Genomic DNA, 18,261 nt, shown 5'->3' on the forward strand with positions numbered 1-18,261 from the left:
CAATCAAATCAAAAGGGAAATTAGAAGAATGGCTGGAAATGACCAGGATGTAGCAGATTATAAGAACAGCAAGGTCCCATTGGAAGTCAACCCTTTTTAGAAAGGAAGGCTTTTTTTTTTTTAAGTAAGACAGACTGTAAGAACAGACAGAGTGTTTTAATGTTGTTACAGTAAGCACAGAAATGTTAGAAAGAGGAAACTAGTTGCTAGAAGATGATTTTGTGAATAGTAGTTGGTAAAGAATCAGGCTTTGAAAAGTGCTGGCTCAAAGGAAACACCTTCTAGCCACTACCTTTTACATCTCAAACACGAACAAGATGAGAAGTCTTTGGAAAGAACAGTGAACATACTGTCAAAACCAGGGATGGCCAAACTCACTTAATGTAAGAGCCACATAGAATAAACATCAGATGTTTGAGAGCTGCAAGACAGGAAGGAAGGAAGGAAGGAAGGAAGGAAGGAAGGAAGGAAGGAAGGAAGGAAGGAAGGAAGGAAGGAAGGAAGGAAGGAAGGAAGGAAGGAAGGAAGGAAGGAAGGAAGGAAGGAAGGAAGGAAGGAAGGAAGTCAGTCGTAATGTATTCTCCAAGCTGCCAGCTGGCTTAGCTTGGAAAAGTGATTTCAAGAGACAAATGCCTTCTCCAAGCTGGCTGATGGGGCAGTGGGGGCTTTGAAAGCCATATAATACGTATGAAAGAGCTACACATGGCTCCTGAGCCACAGTTAGGCCCCCTCTGGTCAAAACCCAAAGGAAGAAAATCTGTCTGCAACATTTCACAATAGTCTAATATTGGGGGGGGGGATTCTTTCCACTTAGGTTTACAACTACTCCTGAATTGTTTATGCACCACCTCTTTGAATCTGATCACTTATAAGAAAAGCTTGAAGAGACTCCTTAAGTGAAAGAGCTCCTGTAGAATCCAAAGACCAGACGTTCTCCATTCCAATGGCTCTTTTATGGATTTAGACAACCATTTTAGCCTCACCGATTGGTCTGATTATGCAAGATGAAAATAGCAGTTCACCAGATCCGCTGCACATAATTTCAATCCAGTGTACTTAAACCAGCTGTTTATGATAGTTCAAATGGACACAAAACATCAGAAATAAAGAACCCAACATTTGACATAGGTATGAAATACTCAAAAGGCTGTACATGAATCTTATAGAGTTATAAAACGGTAATTACAAAAGGCAGCAATTTCACAGTGGCCATTAGTTCAGGAAGTGCCAACTGCATAGGGAAAAAACGTCTTGACAAATCAACATTTTAACTTCAGGAGGTATTGGAAGCACTACTGACAGTTATCTACATTTTACAGTTCAGTCACACTTTTTTTTATTTAACGTCAGTATACAGAGGACAACCCTGGTAAATTATTCTGTAATGTCAAGTATTTCTCGTAGGGTTTCTTCAGCTGAAACAGTGACATAAAACGCTAAAAAATAAGCAGTATGAAACAAACATGATTCTTTTTAAAATTATAAATATACCAACAATACTTATTAAAGCTTCATTATTATTGCAAGTCAATTTAAGTTTTAACAATTTGTCATGTTAGAAAGGCTCTTATGAAATTTATTCAAGTTGTCAAGAAATTAGATGGACATTTATAAAGAAAATACATATGAATTTTACTGTTGATTTCTTTTCACTATATCATTACAATTTTTGTACAGTATCACCTAACGTGTCAATCTTAAATTCATGTATACAGATTTCATAAATGCAGGAAAAAATCTTGCTTTTTTTAAAACTTTACACAAGTTAAGTGACAGTAAAAGGAGCTGGTATTCTCTCTTAACACAAGCAGCCCAACAGATATTCTAAATGCAAGGGTAGTAGCTTTAACATGACAGGAGGGAGAGAGAGACAGACATACACAGTCTTTTCAAGTACATAACTGAGTTCCAAAAATCAAGCAATTAAAACAAGATATTTCAACAACAAAAAAATCTCCCAAAAGAATCTTTTCTGTTCTGGACACCCAAATTATAAGGCAATCGTTCTCTCTGGAATTTACAGAACTAACCCTTCGTCAACTGGCCAACTTCTTACACTGGCAGATAAGGCTACATTGATCCTGAAAATGAAGGTGTTTGGCGACTTCACGGAACCCCCAGGCTCCCATTTCCAATCTAGTTACCTTCCAAGATGTTTCACACTTTTTCACCAAACCAAGATACGAATCCTGATCTTCCAAAACCATCCCTGAATTCAAATTTGTCAAATGATATAGGCTAGTACTCCCCTACAACAGCACTTTATATTTCAAATTGCAACAAATAAAACGTCCCTTCCCAACAAATAGAATTTAGTAGCAAATGGAACTTCTTCTGGCACCCATATACAGAAGCACAAAGATGTCTGGCTAAATGCTTTAGCAAAAACAGAACTCATTTAAAAAAAAAAAAAAACCATGATGCTGTAACTACAGTTGCCGTTTATTGGAAAACTTAAGGACGTTCTATAATTTAAATCTAGATTCTCCTGTACAATATAGTTCAAATAAATATTCTAAATCTCATGTGCATTTTTTTTTTGTTATACAAACTGGTAACACATTTACTCTGCCGGGGTGTACATGCTGCCATTCCACTTGGCTATTTTCATAGCTGTGAACTCTTATCATAAGCTTCCAGGATATGAAGCGGCGCATTTCCCTGAAATTCCATGTGATTCTGGGGAGGTTCTGTCCTTGAAGGCCTTTGACTAGAACCAAAACTGTGATCACAGCGCTGTGTAAGAAACACACAGCCATCCCTCTGTCTCTACCAGACCAACAGACGGGAACGACATGGCCAAAAAAGCTTCATACTGAGTTTCCACTGGTAAAGATGACAGTGTTTCACTAAGGAATTATTGGGAAGCTTTGGGGACTGCCAAGTCTCCCCACAAGTCTTACTGTGATATGAAACACAGCCTCGCCCTAGATCAATACTTTCCACCTGAATGCACTGAACGACGCTGGGTAGTGTAGTCCCACTCTGAGATTCTTGATACTTAATCCATGTAGATGCTATTCTAAGGGACAGTCAGTCATTCATAAACCCTGTTCTGTAGAATCTAAGGCAAGATGAGCTTCAGGATGGACCTTGCCCACTTCCTGTGCAGCCCTCTGCACCCTCCAAAATGCTGTCCCCTAAGGATAACGGAACTTCCCAGGAACAGAAGTGGGTGCAATGTGGGGGGCTGCCGTGGGAAGGGGGTGTAGCCAGAAAAACCCCAAAACCCTCTCCCCTCTCGTTCTCTGGGACTGTCTTTTCATAGGCAGGAGGAAGACGAGGAGGAGGAGGCTCACGCCCAGCCCATTCTGTTTGCTATCCCACCTGCATGAATCTGCAGGGAAAGACTGGAAAAGGCCAGCTCAGGAGCAGTCTGGTTTCAGACTGCCGATGGCCAAGTGATCTGCCTAGACTGGAACGTTGTGATCTTTTTATACAACTGGTACATCCTGGCAAAGGGGGGGAGGGAATCTGAGCAGGAAAACAACAGTGATGGGGAAAACAAGGTTTTCTCTTGAATCTTGGGGGCAAAAACGGCAAAGGAAGGTGACAGCTTTAAACTGTCCAAGAAACACAGCTTTGCGATGAGATAGAACGACCAGCAAGAAACAAATAAGCAGCGTATAACCCAGGAGGAAGAAATATGTTACCATGAGTGTTTTTGAAGACTCATTAAATAGGTATAAAGTTTAGTAAGTGCTCTCCTATAAAATAACAAAAAAGGATGCTTATTAACACCTTTCTGGCACAAATACCTCCCCCGGCCAGAGCCCTGTAAACATATCGCTTAATTTGCTAGTTTAGGCCAGCTAAGTGAGCTCACTGACTGCAACAATAAAGGAAAGAAATAATTGGAAACCCATTCTAAGTAAACACATCCTAAAACAATATGGCATTTACATCAGTGTGCGATATTAGTTTTCAAAGACCGAGTGAAGAGCATCAGCATGAAACTTACCTTTAGTTAAAAGATTTCCGCATTGGCCAAAATACATAAATCCTAGCTTTTGGTACTGCATACTCTATCTCTGAAATATCTGAAACGTGTTCCCCAAGTCAAACCAGTTACTACATGGTAGTTGTGGTCAACGAACGTAATTTGCAGCTCTTTTCAAACCCCTTAATGAAGTGGAAACAGCCAAACCAACGTTACCTTGGAATGATGACTAAATGGAAGGGCAATATTCACTACTAAGACCAGCCTACTTTTACCAATTCCCCTTTAAAACTAGTCCGTGATTTTAACATACAAGGACTAACGAGGTTTCAACGTTTATTATTCTTAAAATGAGCACATTTTTCCAACTGAGAAAAGGACCGCTATACATTTCCATATTTAGTCTATTCGAGATAAGGCATACAGGAGAGAACAGAGCATGTTTGGTAAGATTCCACTTAAATACTGAACTCGGCACATTTTTGGGAGACGTTTTTGAAAGTCATCGCAATGGGGTTTTAATTTCTATCGGAAGAACTTGTATATTAGTTTCCTTAAACCTGTGCGTTCCAGGAACGCTGGTAACTTTCAAGTACTTTATAGCTGACCTACAGCAACCCCCCCCCCCCCAAAAAAAAGGGTTCAAACCAAACCTCTGTAAGATTACCATTATCTGTTTTCACTTCCATTCCAAGCTTGCCCTTTTATTGCCTAGGATACAGACCACTCAGTGCTTGCATAAGCACCCAGGACTTTGCCAGTTTTCAGCTACAGCCTCCTCTATTGTGTCCAATATCACAGTGGGCTGCCACTAAAACCTTTATGGGCTGGCTTTCTGAGAGGCACAGGGGAAGTGTCACTGTGGAAAAGATGACGAGGTGCCAAATCTTTTTTTTTTTTTTGGGGGGGGGGGGGGGCTGGATCTTGGCTGCAGAATGAAAGTTTCTAATGAGAGTTAGCGGAAAAACCAAATCCATATTTGCATAAAGTGCTAAAAATTAAGACCCTAATTTCAGATTTGCTCAACGTGAAAGAAAATGTTTATAGAGCCACATTTAAGCCTGTGCACCGAAAACCAGAAAACATGTGAGTTTTTTTATATATATATAAATATATATATTAACATGGGGAGTTAAAAGTGACAGCAAAAAAAATAAGCATGTGATACCATTTAACTGAGGGAGTTTTAAAAGTGACATTTTTTGAACAGAAATGCTTGGACAAGACTTGGGTGGTAAAAACTAGAATATAATGCATATTTAAGACCTGTTTGTTCCAATTTTAAAAGGTAGATGCTACAAGCTGTCCTCTAGATGATCTCTGAAAGGAAACTAAGAATTCTCAGTGCTATTACTACCTTTTGAGAAAGAAACTGAGAACCTAACCTTCTATTAGGATTTCCACCAGGTAGCTCTTCCCAAGCACAACTGCCCAGAACATGTGGGAATAGTACAACACCAAGCTGTGGCTGCTTTATATTCCTGAATGCCCTTGAGAGTTTCACCCTCGCTAACTGATTCTCCAATTTGTCTCGCTCATGTAATACAAAAATAGCTTTGAAAATATAGGAAAAACTATCAATGACACTTTGGATACACAACACACCTGTGGCTGGAAGGCAATGGCATTTTGAAAGAACTTTTACCTGGGCCAGACACTTCAAATTGTTCAGAAATACGGCATGCAGTATCCAAAAGTATGGCTCTGAGGAAATAATCCTTTTTTTTTAACATTAAGCAGAAAAGAAATTTATATTTAACATTCAGTTATGTTTTGAGGGGTGGGGGGGGGAACTACCTATTCAAGTTCTACTTCTTTGATGCAGCATTAAGGATTAAAACTTACCACTTTACCAGGCCTTGCCCATGTGCAAATAAATCCCTCCTGACAAGCAGTGACTATACAGTCTTCAAGAAAAATTAACACAGTCAGTCTTTCGTGTGCTATCTTTTTACAGATAAGAGGCTCTAACAAAGGAACATCTTCCATTCTGGGACAAAGGGGCGTCCCCAAAGTTTTTGCCGGGTCCGTTTTGGTTTTAGTAACTAGGTTCAGTTTATCACTGCTCTTACTAGATATATGTCCCATGCTATGGTTTCTCTTATGATCTTTTTCATGGTGTCTCTCTTTCCGGTCGTGTAGTGATAAGGTTGCAAACTTACTAACGCCAGAAGCGATGGCACCGTCCATGACACTGCTTTTGCTGCCGGAATTGGAGACTGCAGAATGTGGAAGGCTATTGGATCGTGGAAGAGGAGGGGGCACAGAGTTTCCAGGCGTCGTTATGCTGTTTCCATTACTTCCTGGGTTAGCTCCACCACTTCCTGCAGGTGGGCTTGTGGCATTCATGACATTTGTGTGTGTCCTTGCTCTCGAAAGGGGTTGGTGAGGGAAGAGGATATCTTCTGTTAGGTCCCATAAACACAACTGTGTGTCCTGGCCTACTGAACCAAACCTGTACGTTACGCTTACTGGCCGACTGTCTGTAGAGTTCCTTTTTGATAACCTAGACTGTGTGCTGTTTGCTCGATCTCTTCCAAAATGAAGGTCTTGGAAATCCTCATCGCTGCCGCTAAATTCCATTGGGTCGCTTTCTTCTACGCTAGTGGTATACGGATCAAAGGCCACAACACTGACCCACGATTTGTGTCCGTGGCCTCTAGCTATCACTCGACAGTCCACAAAAGACCAGACAGTAACCAAGTCATCCTCGCCTCCAGTTACGATGTACTTTCCATCTGGACTCCAACACGCACAAAGCAATCCTCCAAAGTAGCTTTTCATTGTACCATGCAACTCCACTGAATCAAAGTTAAACACCCGAAGAAAGCCATCCTGGCTTACGCATGCCAAAAATTTCCCATCTGGGGAAAAAGCAAATTCATTCAAAGCCCCCTCACCTACTGTCCATTTAAGCAGAGGATTTCGTGTAGATTTGCTCTTGCAAGTGTGGACGGCAAAGCTTTCGCCTTGTTTAAGTGGCTGATAGTGTGGGGCTGTGGTACCACAATTGTGTTCCACATTATACAAGTACATATTGCCACTGGAATGAGCTACTAAGAAAAGGCCTTCTGAACCTGGCACCCATTTTACACAGGTTACTCTGGACTTGTCTATTAGTCTCTGAAAAAGAAAAACAAAGATACACATCAGTCCTCTCAGTTTCTCACTTCTCATTAAATAAGGTGCATTCACTAGTTTACTGCCAGTAGTGTTGGAGAGACACAGCTATTCTAACAGCCATAAAAAAACAAGCTTATGATGCATCTGAAAAGAATTTAAGAGGAGAGAAAAATCAAACTCTGGAAGCTTTATACATTGCAGTGGGAGGAGAGCTACTAACGTATAAAACCTGGCACAGATAAACTGAAAGATACTCACTCGAGTTTATCTTTGGGGGAGGGGGAAGCAACTTAATATGAGGGATCTAGACAAACACTGGCAATTTCAGATCAGTGACAAGCCACGGTAATAACAGAATTTACTCTCGGAATTCTAGGTCTATTGCACTGAAGTGGAAAATGGAAGAAAGCAAATAATGGCAACAGCAATAATGGTGTTCCTCAGGTATGTGTAAGGTGAGGCTGAACCCAAGCTGGGGGAAAGCAATCTAGTATCTGGACAATTTAAATGTATTCCACATTCTTACAAAATACTGCTTTTGGCTACAAAGGAAGGCAGCCAGTTACAAGTGACAACAGAAGAGGATTTGGGCTGTTTATTCTGCCTTCAATTACTTCTGCTGGGCTCTTGGGAAGAACCAGTTCCATTTGATCTATGGGTTCATTAGTTCTAAACGACTGTGTAATTATTCTGCTAATCCAAGCCACTCAAGCACAGCTTCGAAATGGGGAGAAAATAAATTATACTGGTTCTTAAGAGCTGGTTGTAAAAACTACACATCCTCCCTCTTTCTGGAGCTGTATCTCATGGCTTCAACTGAGAAACAGTGGTACTTCCTGCATTTCAGTCAGGACTGATCGTATCATGGGCACAATCCTTTCAAGATTATTACAACCTACATGCAATTAAGATTGTAACAGTCTACAATCTACATGAAAGGCAACAACTCCATTTTGAGAACAGCCGGCTTACCTGTAACTGGTATTCTTCCAGCAATCGCTCTGCACTGTCACGCAGATGGGACCCAAGCCTGTGCAGGGTAGCATTTGGAATCATCCAAAGCTAAGCTATAAATATTTCTTGGCCAGTGGGCCTTTGCCCAAGAAGAAATGACAACAGGAGTGTCTGTTAGTGCTTGGCACTTTCTGAAAGTGGGCCTCCGTGCCATAAAGGGACTCACCTGTGTGAGAAGGCAGCGAAATCTCACTTAACAGAAGTAGAGGATAGCAGAAGGTATGTGGCAGTTTAGCTTACAAAGTCCATAGAGAAAATTCTTACCAGTGTTACCACTGCAGAACTGACCAGGGAGGCCTGGCTTCTCCTGCTTGAAGTATGTACGCTGTTGCCTCTTTTTCTCAAAATGAGCAGAACGGGCGTTTCTAGCTTAGCTCTAAGAGATTCTGAATGTTATTCTGAGCAGGCTGCAGTCCCATATCTTGTGATGCACAGAAACCACAAAGAACTTATCTTCTTATTCAACTCAAGACATATAGAAACATGAGATATAGCAAATCCACTGTGTAAAGGTTACCAAAACCCGCTGTATTCGTACAAAGACAGTGTGTAAACGTTGGCATCAGCTTGGCAAAAAAGGCATGAACCTGGTACAGCATATAAGAAATGCAAGGATGTGATTAACACAAAAGAGAAAGGGGGCAGGACATGGCTCACAGGAGTGTTCTGAACCGTCTCCCAAAGAATTGGGCTGTACAAGAAATAAGAGTTGAGACATCAACTTGTCACCGTTTCAGCAAGAGTCAAGACCAAGTGTCTGTATCTAGCAGAGCGTCTAGCATACTCACTCACACTGGGTGGCACTTCTAAAGCAGACCTTACCGGTGGATGGTCAACCAGACCTTTTGGCATTGCATGTTTTAGAAACTTGCTTCCCAGTAGAATTAGCATTCACATTATACTCTATTCTAAAAGGACACTCACTTCAAACAACTGGTAGGCTAGCATTTTCATGCAGTCACAAGTTTTGAAGTCTGCTAGGCGTTAAAGTTCAGAACAGTTACAAGTGAACTGTTTAAAATATGCTACTATACCATACTTTAACAAGTCACACTCTCCTACAGCAATTGTTCCCCCCCCCCTTTCGACAGCATGTCATAGTGGCATCTTCTCTTAACCACTGAAAATTATGAAAATATACCAAATGCAGATCTGTGACACATCTCTGTGTAAAGTGCGTTGATCCACTAGTGCGAAGTGAGTATGCGAATAATGTTCACAGCTAAGTTAAAACTCCTTCGGAGTCATTGATCTTCCAGTGTCCAAAAAACTGCTTCACCATCTCTGTGCACCCTAAACTGCCTTCAGGTACTTTAGCAGCATCTCCTCCAAACAATTTTTGAAACCGAGGAATGTCCTGTATAAGAGGACATGGAAATCTAAGAAGGAATCTACTAAGCACAAGTTAAATGGAGTTAAGATACTGAACACAGAACCGAGGCCTGCAACTACCTTAGTGTCAACGTGTGAACAGTTCCTGAAGCCAAATTGCTTTAAACTGTACAGATTCCTTATTCTTCTACTTAAGAAAAAGAAGAGATTGGATTTATACCCCGCCCTTCACTCAAGAGTGGCTTACAATCACCTTCCCTTCCTCTCTCCATAATATCTCTGTGAGGTAAGTGGCGCTGAGAGAGCTCTTCTTGAAAGAACAGCTCTGCTGAGAACTTATGGCTGACTCAAGGTCACTCAGCAGGTGCATGTGGAGGAGTGGGGAATCAAACCCGGTTCTCCCAGATTAGAGTCCATGCACTTGACCACTACACCAAACTGGCTCTTTAAACATCTGAAAAGTCATCTTTGATCTCTGAGGCCCTTTTCAAAGAGAGGCCCGGTGCAGGCTTAACTCTGCCCAGCCTCCACTTCACAGTTAGAAGATGTCTCATGTGCTCACCTGCTCCTCCTTTCAGTTTCTAAGCGATGACCTATGTGGCATCTGTGCCAGTGTTTTCACTCACTGTTTGCAAACTGGCTCTGACCTGTTGCAACACTTGTACTTTGAGACCATGGCTAGCAAATGCTGATGCAGATGGAACACTAAATAAAGTCAGCTCCTAAACTGAAATTGGAGAGAATGTGCAGGCAAGAAGGGGAGCTCAAAGCGTCAGGGGATCAAAAACATTGTGTTGTCAGACACAGCTGGGTACCATGGCAAAGTGTTCCTGCCTTCTAGCTGCAAGCTGAAGGGGGGGACTAGAGAGAAGCACATCATCTTCCGAAGTGCAACGTTTCAGCAATGGTTTCATAGTACATAAAAGAGAAGTATTTTCTGATCATCGCTCACACAGGCAGACTGCTTCAAAGTAGAAAAGTGACTGATGCAGAGAGGAACTTTAGAAAAAATACAAATATATTTGCATGCCCCAAAGAGTAAGACTTCCACTTACTTCCTCGTTAAATAGTTTGCTAGTTTCTTTTTTAATAGGATCTATAAGTTGCACCTGGCCTGCAGAGAAGCCCACTAGTAGGGAGACACTTTCTGCCGTGGCTGTTAAATGATTGAAGTCATGACACGTAGGCTGTGTTCCTTTGTATATCCTTTTATCTATTGGTTTACTCAAGTCAGCAGCCTGCAAAACAGATGAAAAACAAGATTAGCAACAGGTGCTTTATAACAGAACGGGCAAGGCTACTGCATATAACAACCCCAAAGGCATGAGAAAATTAAAACCACAGAGTTAAAAAGACCAGCTTCAAGAATTAAGCCACCTTCAGTGTCCAGTTAATTGCTAGCTCGTACAATCAAGGCCCCGCTTTATTCACACTATAGCAGTCCAAAAGCTACGAGAGAGTCTTTTGCCACAAGCTGACTTGCTGGTAAGTAAGCTCTAAGGCTTGCACTGTCTACTAATCTAGTTCATGCACTCAGGCATTTACACATAAGAGTTGCATTATTAACATGTGGGAAGTCCCCATTTCTGCTTACCCAAGACACAAAGTGGTCACACAGTGAGAGAGCTTTTGGTTGTGATGTGGGAAACCCGGGTTTGGACCCTGCCAACAGAAGAATCTGGCACAGCAGCATTTTCTCCCGTTTTCCTAGAAAATCTCTGCTGAGAGATGAGTAACCACCTGATAGGTAAAGTGGCATCCTTGCAGGCTGCATTCATGCTTAAGCGACACAAGAGGATTTTGCCAAATTCCACCTTCTCACTGCAACCTTTCATGACTGGTGGTTTTTTGGTACCTGTAAGTGCTGCAACTATCAGCTGCAGAGGACTACAGTAGGGAAGGGAAGACACAGAAAAATCTACCACCTGATTTATTTTACTTTGTTTATCCTCTGCCTTTCTCCCCAGTGGGGACCCATAGCAATTTATGATATTCTTCCAATCTCAGTTTTGTAAGGCTAAGAGTGTAATGGGCACAAAGTCACACAGCAACCTGCCATGACAGACTGGAGTTTCAAACTTGGGCCTTCCAGATCCAATGCTCCAACTGCTACACTACCTTGCCTCCTTCCACTAAGTAAGCCCTTCCGGTTGCCTAACCTGATGATCTAGTCCTTTATCCCGGGATAAAAGGCCCAATTAACTGTAAGAACATGGACAAGTAACAACAGTCAGTACTAGAGATATTACACTCAATGCAGGGTTATCAAAAGGGGCTGCTCTATACAGATTTCTCACTCCTCTCTGTAATCTTCAGATGTACTTACCCATACCACAACACCACATTTCCCCAACTCTGAAGCACCTCCTTAGCTGCTGCTGCTGACTAAGTCAGTGAAATTCATCATGTGATGCCATGGCATGGGTCAGTGTGCTTGAATGTTATGGCAATCTCGCCCTCTTATTCACAGGAGTGGCCCCTGCCCCCCTTTTTCTTGCTGAGCAGCCCCTATATCTATTTTTCTCCTAATTAGTTGATCTATAGCTGTCTCACCTTGTCATGTTATATTGTTTGATGCTGGCCCAGCCCTGGGACTTGAGAGAAGAAACAAAATCACCTGCTTGTATACTACTTCTGTAACAGCATACTAAAGGCTTTTGAAAGTTCAAAATAAACAAAATATTTTATTTAATTTGGAGGGGAAAAGGTCATGTGGAATCAGGGGTAGGATGTATGAGGTGAACCGATAATAAAAATGGAAGTAACTTTGTAATCACAATAAATCCTGAAAATATGTTGCCAACAAGTGTTTTTGCTTTTCAGCAAGATCTTCAAAACTTTGAGGAAAGAAGCTTTCTTTTTAGTGCCTGCTTAAACACTTGAGCTGAGGTTCCCGAGTTTCACTGACTACTAAGGTTTAGAAGGCAGGAATATACAACAAAGTCCCCCAAATCCTTCGCTACGGCTTAAGGATGGACAAACCTAAATTTGTCCAGAATATCACATGGTTCATGGTTTGTCAGTTGAGGGTCGAAACGAACCTCCCAGCAACCCTCATGGTTTTCACAAAAGTTTGCACAGTTAGTATGGCAAACAGACAGGCTGGCACCGATCAAAACGGGGGTGGGGGGGAGTGGACTTCTGCAGCCGTGGAAACACCAATAGTGGCCTCCAAAGCTCAACAGGCAGTGCTGGCTGCTAACAAGAGAGCGCCTATTATGTTCTATCAGAGCAGAATGGCTATATGCCTCTAGATCACACACACTGTTTTTACTTTGCAGCAAGCAGAGAGAGAGGCAGAGAGGAAATGGAATTGAAAGTCATTCCTCAGTGTGAAAACAGTGGGGTTGAGGGTGTTTGGTGCTTACTAAAGGCTCTGAGGCACCTGTCCTTTGGCTCAAGCTGAACAGAGGACTCATTCAGTGTGTTCCTTGGCTGAGGACTCACATTTCCCCTCAGTGGGATTTTTGAACCCACAATTTCTCCCCCCCCCCCTTGCCCTTTAGACCTTCAACTTCTGTGCCCCCCCCCCGCCCGCCGGCTTAGCATCATCTGCTGTCCTTGCTGTGCCCACCCCTTGTCTCAGTTTCCCAACTTTCTACCACACACCACGCTGCACTAGGCCTCCTGTTAGGTCCCCCTCTTTTGCACTTTGGACCCTAGGATCCTCAACTTCCTCACCTCTGGGCACCTCCCCCCCCCACTGGGTTTAACATCAGCTGCCCTTGCTGTGCCCATCCTTTGTCTTGGTTTTCCAACTCTCCACCCCCACCCCACCCCCATCATCTGCGCCAGACCTCCCACTGGGTCCCCCTCTATGCACTTTAAATCATAGGATCCTCAATTTCCATGCCTCTGGGCAACCCCACCCCCCAGGCTTAACATCATCAGCTGCTGTGCCTGGCCCTCACCTTGGTTTTCCAACTCTCTATCCCCTATCCTGAGCCAGACCTCCTGTTGCCCCCCTTTCTTTTGGACTCTAGGATTCTCCAGGAGGAGACAGATGGGTGACTGCCTACTGAGCCCGAGGAGAAGGATTGCATTTGCAGCAACAATGTCTATGATGAGGAGGTGGGCAGTGTTCAGCCCCCCCTCCCCCCCAGCCAATCCTCCCCAGCTTGGAGGACAGGAAGAGAGACATCCTAGGAAGATTTGCAAATTAGATGCTTTCAGCTTGCAGGGGGCTGTTCAACACACTCCCCACACACACAACCCCCCCCCCCCCCCGCAGCTGTGATTTCCCCAAAGAGCTTTTTCCGGAGGGCACCTGCTTTGGGGGGCTGCTTCTCGGCTCTCCTATATCCAATCCTCACCAAACTTGGAGAGGAGGTAGAGGGGCATCCCAGGGAAGTCTTCTGCAAGTTTGATGCTTCTAGCTAGCAGGGAGTCCCTCCGAAACACCCCTGAACCTGTGGCTGTGATCTCCACAGAGAGAACTTTCCTGGGGGCTGTAATTCAACCCCTCCAATCCAATCCTCACCAAACCTGGAGGGCAGGTAGAGAAGAGTCAGCTGGAGACTTGCTGTGAGTCTGACACCTTTAGCCCATGGGGGTAGGGGGGGGAGAGGTGTTCAACTACATCATGAACCTCACAAAACAAACCAGTTCAGTAAATAGGAAGGTTCATGAACTTTCATGGTTCATGAGACCCCACAAACCATGACAAACCTCCATTTTCCCAATTCATGTCCATCCCTAACAGCGATCGTTCCTCATTGCAGAAGTATTTTCCTTTCCACAGGGCAAAGGTGACTTCTCTTGACTTGAGGCTCTGTCCCTTTTTGACTTGCATGGGGATCCACTGTGATCCACTTATTCCTTCAGCTTCTTTCCCTCTCCTCAGTCTCTTCAACTGTCAGTTCCCAATTTTCATTTCTTAACTGACAATCAACAAAATTCAGTTTGAACTGCCTGTCACTCAAAGGTTCTCAGACTCTTGTGACACATTAACCTTTGACAGTCTGTCACAAAGGTTATGGGGGAAAGCAAAATAATTCAGTCTTTAAAAACTACTACAAATGAATATACATTGTTCTAATTGGATCAACACTGGAATTAGTTAAAATATGGAAGGTACTTTTTCCATACTTCTCTGCTGTTAACTACCATGTTCACACAACTAACCAATGGCTTTTAGAAGAAGACCACTGTAGATTTATACCCCGCTCTTCTCCCTGAATTAAAGTCTCAGAGACGCTTACAATCTCCTTTATTTTCTTTCCTCACAACAGACACCTTGTGGGGTAGGTGGGGCTGAGAGAACATTCAAAGAAGCTGCCCTTTCAAGGAAAACTCTGGTAAGAGCTATGGCTGACCCAAGGCCATTCCAGCAGGTGCAAGTGGAGGAGTGGGAATCAAACCCAGTTCTCCCAGATGAGAGTCCACACACTTAATCACTACACCAAACTGTACATTAGTACAAATGTCTTCATAAACAAGTACCTAATCTTAGTACCATGCAACTTGCACACTATAGGTTGGATAGTACAAGTCTGTTCTGCTGGCACCAGCATTTCCTCAAGTGCAAGTAGCTTTCTGCCCCTTGCATCTGTGGAAGGCTCTTTACATTGGAGGAACACATCAGTAAAAAAGATTTCACACTAATTTTAAAAAATATATATGGTAAAAATCAACCAAAGTTGAGTCAACAGTCATGCGCAAATTAGCGGGTCAGAAGTACATGGCCCATAATAAGGGTGACTTTTAACTCAGCACAGCAAGTTTAAAATCAGTTTTTTGTCTGCTTGGTTTAAATGTTTTTTCTGGAAATACCATAGAAGTGCCTCATGATGTCTTTTAAAAAAAAATACTGATGCCAAATGGCAAATATTAAACTACAGCCTACACAAGATCACTCAATGTATCGATATGAGGTCAAAAAAGTGCAAAGTAATATGTCAGAACTGAAAATGTATTTAGATGCCAGAAAATACTTCAGATTCCTTGGCAAAAGCATCACATTTCTAGGTTACCCAGCAGCCAGATACTTGGACTGCTCAACCTCGGGATTGTATATTATACTTTAATCTCAAAAAGACATTAAAGACACTGATACATGGAGGAAGTAGGTGATTAACAGATCACAAATGCTGTGATCTAGATATAGGAGGTATGAGAATCAAAAGAACCACTGACATTATACACATAGATTATTATTTTTTCCTGTGTGCATAGTTGAAAAGAACTTAACTCTGACTCATGATCAAATCATGTCTGCTCCGAGATGGGGCCCACTTTCCTTTCAAACTAGCACCTGTATAAAGGTTTCATCCTTGCCACAAATCGCTAGAAGCCCCACACAGTTTGGTTAAGCTTTAATTAATTGTGTAATTTCAGTTCTTATTCTGCAACCAGGTGAACTAGTAACTTGCTTGCAAGCCAAAGTATACCCATAAAACAAAGTTTGACTCTAGGGGTTTTTTTAAAAAAAAAATGGAGCATTCTGTTTCTTCATTAGATGTCTGACAGAGGAAGTGAGATCAGAAGCACTGGAGGCAATTTGGCACTAGAGGAAGAATTTTCAAAAGCAGTTTGATGCAAGGAAACAAATTATTTAGAGAACAGCATATATACCTGTGTTTCTTCTTGCAAAGGAAACACATCTGGCTGTATATCAGGGGCCTAGTTAAGTGCCTGCTGAGCCAAAATTAAGCTTAATTTCAAATTATTGTGGAAGTAAGAAACAGACCTCAAGAGTTTTAGAGACCAAAGTTATGTGTTTCTTACATAGAGGATAACCTGGAAGTACCACATAAGCCAACTAACAGACATGCTATGATACAACATTCAGCTTTTATGGCTTTGGGGGATATATTTTTTCAGCTTTCTAGTACAGTATTTTTTCAGATAGCAGGCAAAAGGAGGCCAAGTTTTGATAAGAGACTGTGGGTCCTAAGACATTTCAATCTGAAGCAGCACCTGTCAGCATTAAGATAGATAATTATTTAACGACAGTAATATATCAACGTTACAAGTACATGATGCATGCTCAGGTATCCTGGAGTGATAAACCAGATGGAGAGTGCATTGGAACTGAATCCAGTATCTCAGGCAGGAATCAGAAAACGAAGTATACACTGAAAACAGAAACCTGCCTTATGCTGAATCTGACCACTGGTCCACCAAGGTCAGTATTGCCTATTCAAACTGGCAATGGCTCTCCAGGGTCTCAGGTTGAGTTCTTCCACATCACTTACTACCTAGTCCTTTTAATTGGAGATACTGGGGAAGGAACCTGGAGCCTTCTGCGTGCAAAGCAGAAGCTCCCACCACAAAGTCATGCCTCCTTCCCTAACACTGAAATTTCAAGGTCTCAGGACCCACACCATCTATTACCTGATCCTTTCTGTAGGAGATGCAGGGAATTGAACCTGGGACCATCAGCGTGCCAAGCAAATGTTCTACCACTGAGCCACAGTCCCTCCCCAGTATGTACTTGCTTCTGTGTTAAAACCCTTTGGGATTCAAATATCTCTTGCCAGAGGCGAAAAAAATGTGCAAAGTCTCATCCAAGTCTGGTATCTGCAGCATAAAACATACTGTATCTAAGAACAACCTGCAAGATCCAGCATCCAGTTTCCAACACCAAGAATCGCTAGAGAAACCCACCAGCCTGGCATGAAGGCCCTGCCCAACTGTATGCTCCCCAGCAACTGGCCAATGCAGAGGTTTCAACAAACACAAAGAATGTATGGAGGATGTCTTCAGCAGCAATTAGCTATCTAAGTCAGTAGCTCTTGTCGAGTCATTAGCAAACACCAACGTTTACTACTACTGCTGTTATACTGTTCCTGCAAGTACTATCTAATACTAACAATGACATTGCTACTGAAGGATGAAAATGTCAAAAGTATCTGCCGCTGTTAAATTCCATCCTTCCTCAATCCTTTGGCCAAAGATGATGATATTGGATTTATACCCTGCCCTATACTCTGAATCTCAGAGTCTCAGAGAGGCTTACAATCTTCTTTACCTTCCCCCCACCACCACACACACACAACAAACACCTTGTGAGGTAGGTGGGGCTGAGAGAGCTCTCACAGAAGCTGCCCTTTCAAGGACAGCTCTCAGATAGCTATGGCTGACCCAAGCAGCTGCAAATGGAGAACTGGGGAATCAAACCCGGTTCTCCCAGTAAGAGACCACGCACTTAACTACTACACCAAACAAAGAATATCCTAGGCAGCAGTGGAGCACCAAATTTTCTGATGATGACTTTTTCTGCCCCATACACATAAATAGATTGGTTATAATTGTCAGGGCTATGCGGCCAGTCAGTCATGTTAGATGAAGTATGGGCAAACCCAGTGTGTGTACATGGTAGTTTTGACTTTTTCTGCTAACATTGTTAGCACACACTGATTCGGCAGTAAATGGGATCATTCTTTCAACCACCTCAAAACCCCAATTTGGTGTAGTGGTTAAGTGTGCAGACTCTTATCTGGAAGAACTGGGTTTGGTCCCCACTCCTCCACTTGCATCTGCTAACATGGCCTTGGGTCAGCCATAGCTCTGGCAGAGGTTGCCCTTGAAAGGGCAGCTGCTGTGAGAGCCCTCTCCAGCCCCACCCACCTCACAGGGTGTCTGTTGTGGGGGAGGAAGGTAAAGGAGATTGTGAGCCGCTCTGAGACTCTTCGGAGTGGAGGGCGGGATATAAATCCAATATCATCATCTTCTACTTCTAAAAGATTTAAAGCCAGGATTGGGGGGGAGGGGAATTGGAGTTACTCAAAATTCAGTTACTATTATTATTAATAATAATAATAATTTATAAACTACCCTCCCCTGAAGGGCTCAGGACAGTGTACATCATTATCAAACATACAACACAGGGCTGTCACCTTTTTCACTGG

General features: G+C 42.7%; 1 protein-coding gene across 3 annotated transcripts in view; it reads right to left on the minus strand.

Annotated features, from left to right (window-relative positions):
- The window catches only part of WDR20 (WD repeat domain 20), a 505,375-nt gene that overhangs the window by 447,900 nt on the left and 39,214 nt on the right, over positions 1–18,261 (minus strand). For 2 of the 3 annotated variants that reach the window (XM_060263076.1, XM_060263075.1), the window contains exons 2-3: positions 10,465–10,647; positions 5,786–7,063 (exon numbers count right to left, since the gene is read on the minus strand). In XM_060263076.1, coding sequence (XP_060119059.1) covers positions 5,786–7,063; positions 10,465–10,647 — 1,461 coding nt within the window. Of the gene's footprint in view, positions 1–5,527; positions 7,064–10,464; positions 10,648–18,261 lie in introns of all 3 variants that reach the window. The other variant, XR_009556645.1, reaches the window with a different exon arrangement.

The sequence above is a fragment of the Heteronotia binoei genome, chromosome 21, assembly GCF_032191835.1.
Source record: "Heteronotia binoei isolate CCM8104 ecotype False Entrance Well chromosome 21, APGP_CSIRO_Hbin_v1, whole genome shotgun sequence".
Classification (NCBI taxonomy): domain Eukaryota; kingdom Metazoa; phylum Chordata; class Lepidosauria; order Squamata; family Gekkonidae; genus Heteronotia; species Heteronotia binoei.